The sequence below is a fragment of the Ixodes scapularis genome, unplaced genomic scaffold, assembly GCF_016920785.2.
Source record: "Ixodes scapularis isolate PalLabHiFi unplaced genomic scaffold, ASM1692078v2 ptg001212l_1___fragment_1__unscaffolded, whole genome shotgun sequence".
Taxonomy (NCBI): domain Eukaryota; kingdom Metazoa; phylum Arthropoda; class Arachnida; order Ixodida; family Ixodidae; genus Ixodes; species Ixodes scapularis.
Genome location: NW_024610117.1, coordinates 1,568,556 through 1,576,713, shown reverse-complemented (window position 1 = coordinate 1,576,713; position 8,158 = coordinate 1,568,556). Strand labels below are relative to the sequence as shown.

Genomic DNA, 8,158 nt, shown 5'->3' with positions numbered 1-8,158 from the left:
AGGGCTGCCTTCGTTCTGTCCGCGATTACAGTAAAGCTAGTCTGGCTGCAACGTGGGATCTGCTTGCTGGAGGGACTGCTCACACAGTGAAGAGCGACTATGGGTGGCCCTGGGGGCAGCAGCTGCCCTTGATTTGAAAATTGTGTGGAAACTTTTGAAATGACTATGTTGTCCCATTGTGCCGTGCCAGGAAAATGGTGGGTTTCTATCGAGCATACCCGGGTATTGAGAGCGTTTTTGCTCTCAATACCCGGGTAGGCTCGAAAACGCTCCCAATACCCGAATATTGGGAGCATTTTCGGGTATTCTGTTGCAACAAACTGCTGCGCCTGGACGTTCATTTTACAGTACCGCTAGTGCTGACTGCAGGAAAGATAAAGTGGTGCGAGCCACACTGGGCAGACGACCAGATGGGCCAAGGTAACAGTTCAAAATGACCCAGTGTCCCCAGACAAAAACTATTTTTAATCGAAAAAAAATCAACCAGATGCCAAGTTTCGGAACAAGCCGTTATTTTGTTCAATAGTTCTAAGTGATTTCGAAATTTTAAATGGGAAAATGGTGGCCGTCGAGGCTGACAAATGCGTGGGGCCGAATGAAGCACCATTGACAGTTTTTCAAATGAAGGTTGGTGCTGAAGCCTTGGCATCTGGACCAGACCTCTAGCGCTAGATTTGAATGAATACTAAGCATTTGGTAATGATTAGTCTATATTTGTGGTGAAAAAACTGTTGAAGACACACTTTTACAGGACACTAAGACGTGCTACAAATTGGCCTTGTTCAGATTTAGGTGCCATTGGCGTTGAGCAGAGCTGTATATAGAGTGTTGGGCCGTTCATTGGGAAGTATAGGAGGCAAATGAGATGCCACTGGCCAAAAGCGTGCTGGGCGTGTTCCAGGGCGTTTTCACAAATGCGAATGTGGCCAACCAGAAGCTGGAAGTAATACCCTGGCGGTGGTTGCGAGAAACGAAATTGATAAGCGCGTCGGAGGAACTCTCGGCGACTGAAAATAAGGTGGACGTGACGTTTCAATCACAGTCATCCAAAATCGTGGTGGAAGATTGCAACCAGCGGACCGATCGGCATAATCCACATGCCAGGCACTGAGGGCCGGGAATCTGTTGTCCGAGCGGTCACACACTGTCCGAGAAGATGCAGTTCGAGCGGCGCATTCGTTTCTTCCATATTTCTGCACGATTGAAACATCACATGCACTCTATTTTCCACCAGGAAAGGTTACCACATTCAAATCTAACGAGCTTATTAGAACCGTATACCTATGGTTAAAAGTGCTTGCTACCACCGCTAGGGGATTCTTTTCGGCTTCTGGTTAACCAAGAGAGCATGCCAAGTTCATTTTCTGCATCTGGTGCACGTCCTGGTTCTGCCCGCACCTCCCATTGACCAAACTCTGCACGGCTTTGGCAACAAGATGTTTCAGTGGCGACCTCTTATGGTTCCTATCGGCGACGTCGTGGCCGAGATTATTGGAGGAAACAAGTTCGATGGCACTTAAAAAGCGCGGTGGAAGCCTAGACATCACGTCCCTAAATGAACACCGTCTGAGTTGAGAGTTTTACTTTGCTCTTCTGTCGATGAGAGCAGAAATAATTCTACTCGAGATGTCTTAGTGGTCGTTTGACCAATTGTGGAAGGCCGATCACAGCGATACTTTTGGTGTCAATATGCTCCGTATTAACTATTTTAGGCTACGACGTCGAGGCTTCCAGTGCTACGTCGCAGCATGTGACTGTCTTTCCGTCTACTTTGCGCATGCCTTTGTGCCAAGAAAATGCCAAATGGAGCCGCGTGCTCGTGCAAGGAGCTACAACAGTGGTGAGGCACTGTGCAAGGTACAAAATTAAGCGCAAACTAGTTGACATTGAGTATACCGTAATATCCAGAGATGCCCCACTCGCGAAAGATAACCCACCCCTACTTTTGGCACAATTCGGTAATTTTTCCAAAACGCCAAAAGATAGCCCACTTCTAGTAATTGCACTGCTTGAGCCAATGGTGACCTTGGCAGAAACAAGGACAGTTAGGCGGGCGATAAACGCCGACTGGGAAGAACAGTCGTCTTCGGTTTGTAGCCCCCCTGCTGCGATAGTGAGTTAGAAAGGCCACGGGACGTATGTGACGAAGCGATACGCATTTTGTTTGACAGCGATAGCCACTGCTCGTTTTAAGGTTTTGAGGGTGACTAAATGAAGCACAAACACCTTAACATTAAGTAACACCTTTTGGCGGGCTAGTTGGTTCATGATTTTAGAAATAAACTGCGTAAAGGACGAGGACAGAGGTAGAAACGAGTACGCCACACGAAGCGCAGACTTCCAACTGTTTATTTGGCGCAGATACAACAGTATATATGACAGCAGCAATCAGTTTGCGGTTAAATAAGGTTTAAACATGACCATCCAAAAAAGAGAATTGCTTGTCTGATAGTGAAACAGATTGCATGCTTATGCAGTCGTGACCTTTCTTTTTAATGAAGTAGGCTTCTGCGAGTTTTCTTTCCGTTGCCTCATTTGCTCTTGCGAGAACACCTGTCCTTTGCAAATCAGGATGACAACCGCATTTCAAACAATGTACAGACAGATGTCCGCCTGTGTTGTTTTTTATCGACAGAAAGTGTTCTCGTGCCCTCAGGTTGAAACAACGTCCAGTCTCGCAAAGCATCCGATGGCCTTAATTTTACCCATGAATTGACCGCTAACGGTTCCATCCAGTTTTTAGATCTAAAAATAACGTTTAGTGACAACCACATCTGCTGGTCACACCACCCTACGACCAAGAAGGGCCTTTTGCCCTATGACAGTGCTCACTCAAAGCTTGTTAGAAGAGCCATCGTTATGTCTAGCTGTACATCAGCATTAGAAAAATCATGTGTTCACCAAATGGCGTCCAGTTTCCGCGATCAGTGTGACCGCCTTACTGCCGCAGCAGAGACACTTGGTCTCTGCTGTATGTGTGCGCTTGCTACAGAAGCAGAAAACTGGTAGTAATGAGCAGAGGCGAAAAGAAAAAATGTGCGTGCATGTCATCCCGTACCACCACGGCCTGTCCCATAACCTGAAAAAGGTAGCGGCCAGGTATGGTCTCTCGGCAGTCTTTTCAGCGCCCTGCAAACTCAGTAAAGTGTGCCCTATGATGAAGCCAAGAGTGAACATCAACAAATGCAAAAAGGAGCACAGCACGCGCTACATGGAATGTGCATCCGGTGTTATCTATGAAATTCCGCTTTCTTGTGGGCGAGTATACATTGGCGAGACTGGACGTTGTTTCAACCTGAGGGCACGAGAACACTTTCTGTCGATAAAAAACAACACAGGTGGACATCTGTCAGTTGAAATGCGGTTGTCATCCTGATTTGCAAAGGACACGTGTTCTCGCAAGAGCAAATGAGGCAACGGAAAGAAAACTCGCAGAAGCCTACTTCATTAAAAAGAAAGGTCACGACTGCATAAGCATGCAATCTGTTTCACTATCAGACAAGGAATTCTCTTTTCTGGATGGTCATGTTTAAACCTTATTTAACCGCAAACCGATTGCTGCTGTCATATATACTGTTGTATCTGCGCCAGATAAACAGTTGGAAGTCTGCGCTCCGTGTGTCGTATTCGTTTCTACCTCTGTCCTCGTCCTTTATGCAGTTCATTTATTTCTAAAACCTTAACATTCTTTTGCCTGAAGTTTAAGAGCGCAGCTCTTGGGCACCTGTTTCCGCGTGCAGCGCCATTGACGTCGGCGTTACTGCCCCGCTAAATTTAGGGGTCGGGTCACGTGACGTCAGTGTTCCCGCTAAATCTAGAGGGGAAGCTGAATTTGTTCGTAGGTGATGTGACACTAAGTCACTTGACATCATTTTCTCCTAAACTTAGCGGGGAAACTGAATTGGTGTAGAGGCCACATGGCATCAATCAATATAGAGGGGAGGGTATGGATGAGGACGAGGGGCATAGCCTCCCCTCCTCAAGAGCTGTGCTGCAAGATTTGTAAATGTCATTTTTTTTCCCCATCTTTTCTTGGTTATACATTGGAAGTTACCCCCTCCCTGTTTTCACCCGGTTTTCTCTCGATTTTAGCTGGGCTATCTCTAGATATTACAGTAGGTAAAACCACAACAGTCTGTGCTTGGATGTGCTGCACTCGCACCACCTAGGGTGATTAGACGTCCAGTTCTATAGGTGCACCTTTTGTGTATGGTTGCAGAATGAGTGTTAAGTCAATGGAAGAAATCTAAATACATAACATTTTATAAAGATAAACATAGTATAAAAATGTCACCACCCATAGGTGAATTTGAAGCATTTTCAGTGGATCCATCTGCCATGCGTTCTGTTTGCTCAGTTGTTTGTTCGGAGCTTGTATTCCCGCTAAACGAAGTTCAGAAAAGTGTTTTTACAGTGTACTGAATAGTAGCCAAGCTTGCTTGCAGTCAAGGCTACAGTGCATTGTTGGCTGTGCCAACACCCTAGCCTTGACTGCGATGTTGACTATGCCTCAATTCGGCAGCTAGAGTCGTCGAATTTCCGCAACTTTGCACGTTCCAAAGTTTGCCGGACCGTACAAGAAATATTTAGACAGTGCTAGGTCGTAATATTTGACACGTGGTCTTCCTAGGTGGTACTGAACAGGACTGCATTGTTTTTTTTTTAAACAAAAATAGAGTGGAGTTGTTCTTTAAGAGCAGCCATGGTGGCTCGTCGTAGGTCGGTCACAAAAATGCGAACTTCCTTCGCCTCAATACTTTGCATAAAGTCAATTGGCGCAGGATGCATCGTCTGTTTGTGCCAATGTCCTTAGCAGAATAGCCCGAAAGCCAGACGGGTCAACCACATCCAATACGCTGGCACAAACGCATTCACTTTTTATGCAAAGTATCGAGGCAAGTTTGTTTCTTTTTTTCTGCAACTACTGGAACGTGCAATTGAGACAGAACTGCATCCCTCGTGAAAAAAGCAACGACAAACACGGCCCTTTAATGGCAAACGGGGACATGTGGCGAGGCAGGCAATAAGGCACTTGCTCCCGCCCCCGGCTGGTCCACTACCTTGGACGTCCGAGACGCCCATACTTTGATGACTAGGCACGCTCCCAGCGAGGAAAGCTTCGCTGCACAGAAAACAGGAGAGAATGCATTAGTAAGTACCTCGCAAAATGCCTTTTCACGACACGCCCGGTAAGTGCAGTCTAGAGACACTAAATACGCCACGCTTCAGGGTCACGACAGTTTGGTGACCTTGTTGCTTGAAATCGTTGTTGGCAGTTGTCTGGAGCTTCACCCGAAATGGCGGGAAACACTTTTCAGTCCTTAAATGTTGGTGCAGTCCACGACAAATCAAACCGATGCCGCCGGAGATTCCCAACACCATTTGTCAGAATTTAACGAAAATAATATACGAGAAACGCGGAACTGTCGGCACGAAACAAAACTCGGAAACATTTGCTCAGAATTTTGTCAAAAATTAACTCCGAAAATCGAAATCCTAATTATGATTGGGGTTCCGCTTTGTCGAGGATTATTTTTCTTTGAACTCGGTCTTCTTTTTGCAGGGTTTATTTTTTTCTGATGGATTCGGTGTTTTTTGGTGTCGGACAAAAAATTTGCGTTTATCGGACCTTATGTCGAAGAAACGGGGCATGGAATTCCCAAACCTCCAGAGGACAGACATGCCTATGTCCAGAATGCTCATAAGAATGCCTCGCTACGGACAAAAAAAAGAACAAAACAAGGGTCTGGTCTTTGAAAATAGAGGTGGCCTCGCGGTTAGTTCAATGTAACTATGTTCGAGGTAAACAAAAAAAGAATTTGTAAAACGAAACCCTCCCCTCCCCCCAAGAAGCTTCAGTTTTACAGGGGAGCTGTTAAGGGCTAGTTTCTCCAGGATCATGTCCGTCCTCCAATGACCTGATGACACAGAACCCTACACAGCTACCGCCATCTATGAGCGACGGCGGCAACCGTTTTGCCGGTTGTCTGGTTGCCGTTGTCGCTCATAGATGGCGGCAACATTTCGAGCCTTTCCACTCTGGCTTGCTGACTTGTGGCCGGCCATTACTTCATTGCCACCATAGCTTAGCTGCACTGGTCTTCCTTCTTCACCAGAGTGGAAAGGCTGAAAGCTTTTTTTCCTATTCACCTATTCAAGGAAAGCTCTAATTCGGGGTTTTTTGCTTTTTCCCCAACTTTGACAAAAGTGACTCGGGGGTTTATCGGCATTTACTGAAAACACGAAACCGTAATTATAACTAACAGTCATTTGTGCTCAACCCCCTCAACTTGACTTTACTCCCTTCCTCTGTGCATGCGTAGCTTCTTAAAACGGACGTCTGCTAGGACTACGAAGTTCCTTACTTTAGAGACACATTGATTGCTTCAAGGTATGTGTCGCCAAGCTAGCGCGCATGCATTTGGTGTTGCTCCGATCTGCAACACGCGCCACGACTCTGTGCCGCACTAGAAGCACTAAATACTAAGCCACACTTAGGGTAATGGCACTCCTTTCCTCGACCGTTTTGTGGGCATGCCATCTTGCTTCTCGCGCAAACCGGGCGCAACTGGTGACGGTAAGGACTCGAAAACGCGACTTCCTCGACCCTAGATTGTGATGTGGAACTTACATTCAAATTATTTTACGGAACTTGGGGAAAGTACCTGCGAGTCAACATAACGAGAGGAATACGTGCACCAATTTGTGTTCGCCCCAAGTCGCACAAATAAAAGAAAAGTAGTTCCACACGTATCTGTATCAGCATATTGAAACACTTTTTTGCCGTGTCTGCGGAAGCATCTCGAGGATATCCCGTTAAGTAAAAAAACTGATGTTTCTCGGTGTCCATATTTTCACCTTAAAATACGCGCATCTCGGTAATCGTACCCCGGAATAGCTTTTCGAGCATCTGTGCTCAGCCCCGGAGGAGAGGAGTGGGTCGTCTCTCTTGCGCGCCCGGTCTGCGGGACATGCTCGTTGCCCTTCGCCAGACTTTGGCAGCGTGCCCAAGCATGGTTAAAAAATTGACAGCGACTTTTACCTCCAAACTCCTATAATGCGTGACATGCATTATAGAGGAAGTTGGTGGATTTCGTGGCATGTATTTCCTCCTTGTACAGGTCACGCGACGTTGATTGCCCCCGCTAAATATAGTGGGGAAACCGGACTGGTGTCTGGGTCACAAGATACAAATTTTCCTGCTAAATTTAGCGGGTAACTAAATCGGAAACGAGCACGCGGTTGTGCTTTTGCCGGCTACAAGACCCGGCCGAGGAGGTCGCAATCCGACGGAGGCTCGTTGAGAAGAAGGCGCCGCGCGACCGACATTTCGCCATCAAGAGATCCCCGGGCAGCCGAAATAAATCCTCGGTCCTCCGCCAGATCGTGCCGGATGCCCTTCGTCGGTTCAGCACGTAAAGCCCCCCTCTTTTGACTTTGGGCTTGGGTCGGAGGCGTGCCGAGGGTGTCGCGAAAGGTGCATGCCCACCTCAGGAGAGGACGGGGTGACCCCGTCCGAAGGCGAGGAAGAATCCGCAGCCGAGCACGTTGAGCAGGGCCGTCGTATGGAAGATGAGGGCCCAGCTGCGGGTGGCGTCCACCACGTACCCCACCAGGTAGACCCCCACCACGCCTGCAACCGAGGCACACGGCCCAATGTCTCGAGACACCTTCCGCAGTCGTCCATTTTCCTTGAGACGTGCCTCCGAAAGGATGAAGGCTGGTTTACGCTGTTGCAACCAACTACAACAGAGTCTGATAGAGCTGCCGTTTAAGCCTGTTGCGACGGCTTACGACCGTGCCGCACGGTGGTCATGGCGGTTGGAAGCGGCTTAAAACCCCGTTCTTCTGGACTCTGTTGTAGTCCATTGCAACGGTGTGAACCGGCCTTTAAGGTTCGTTTGCACGTACAGCTCGACACTAACCCGGCGCCAACACGCGTCGCTTGTGACTTCCTCGCTTATATGCGCAACGCAGCAATTACTTGCCGCTGATGCGGTGTTCAGAGTAGCACTGATGTGGCACTGGCTTTACATTTTCTCTGTACTGGGATGCGGGTGTGAACCGGCCTTAAAGGTGGGGGCGTGTGAACCGGGGTGTAAAGATGGCGGCGGAGCGCCATGACCTGACGACTGACATTCATGCTCTCGAGAGAAAG

General features: G+C 47.9%; 1 protein-coding gene across 1 annotated transcript in view; it reads right to left on the bottom strand.

Moving 5' to 3' along the window:
* Positions 1-4,953: 4,953 nt before the first annotated feature.
* Positions 4,954-8,158, bottom strand: part of LOC8037998 (solute carrier family 17 member 9) — a 72,644-nt gene continuing 69,439 nt past the window's right edge. The window contains 2 exon segments of the mRNA XM_029968949.4: positions 4,954-5,122; positions 7,490-7,633. Of these exon segments, the coding sequence (XP_029824809.3) occupies positions 7,491-7,633 (143 nt within the window). The 3' untranslated portion in view covers positions 4,954-5,122; position 7,490.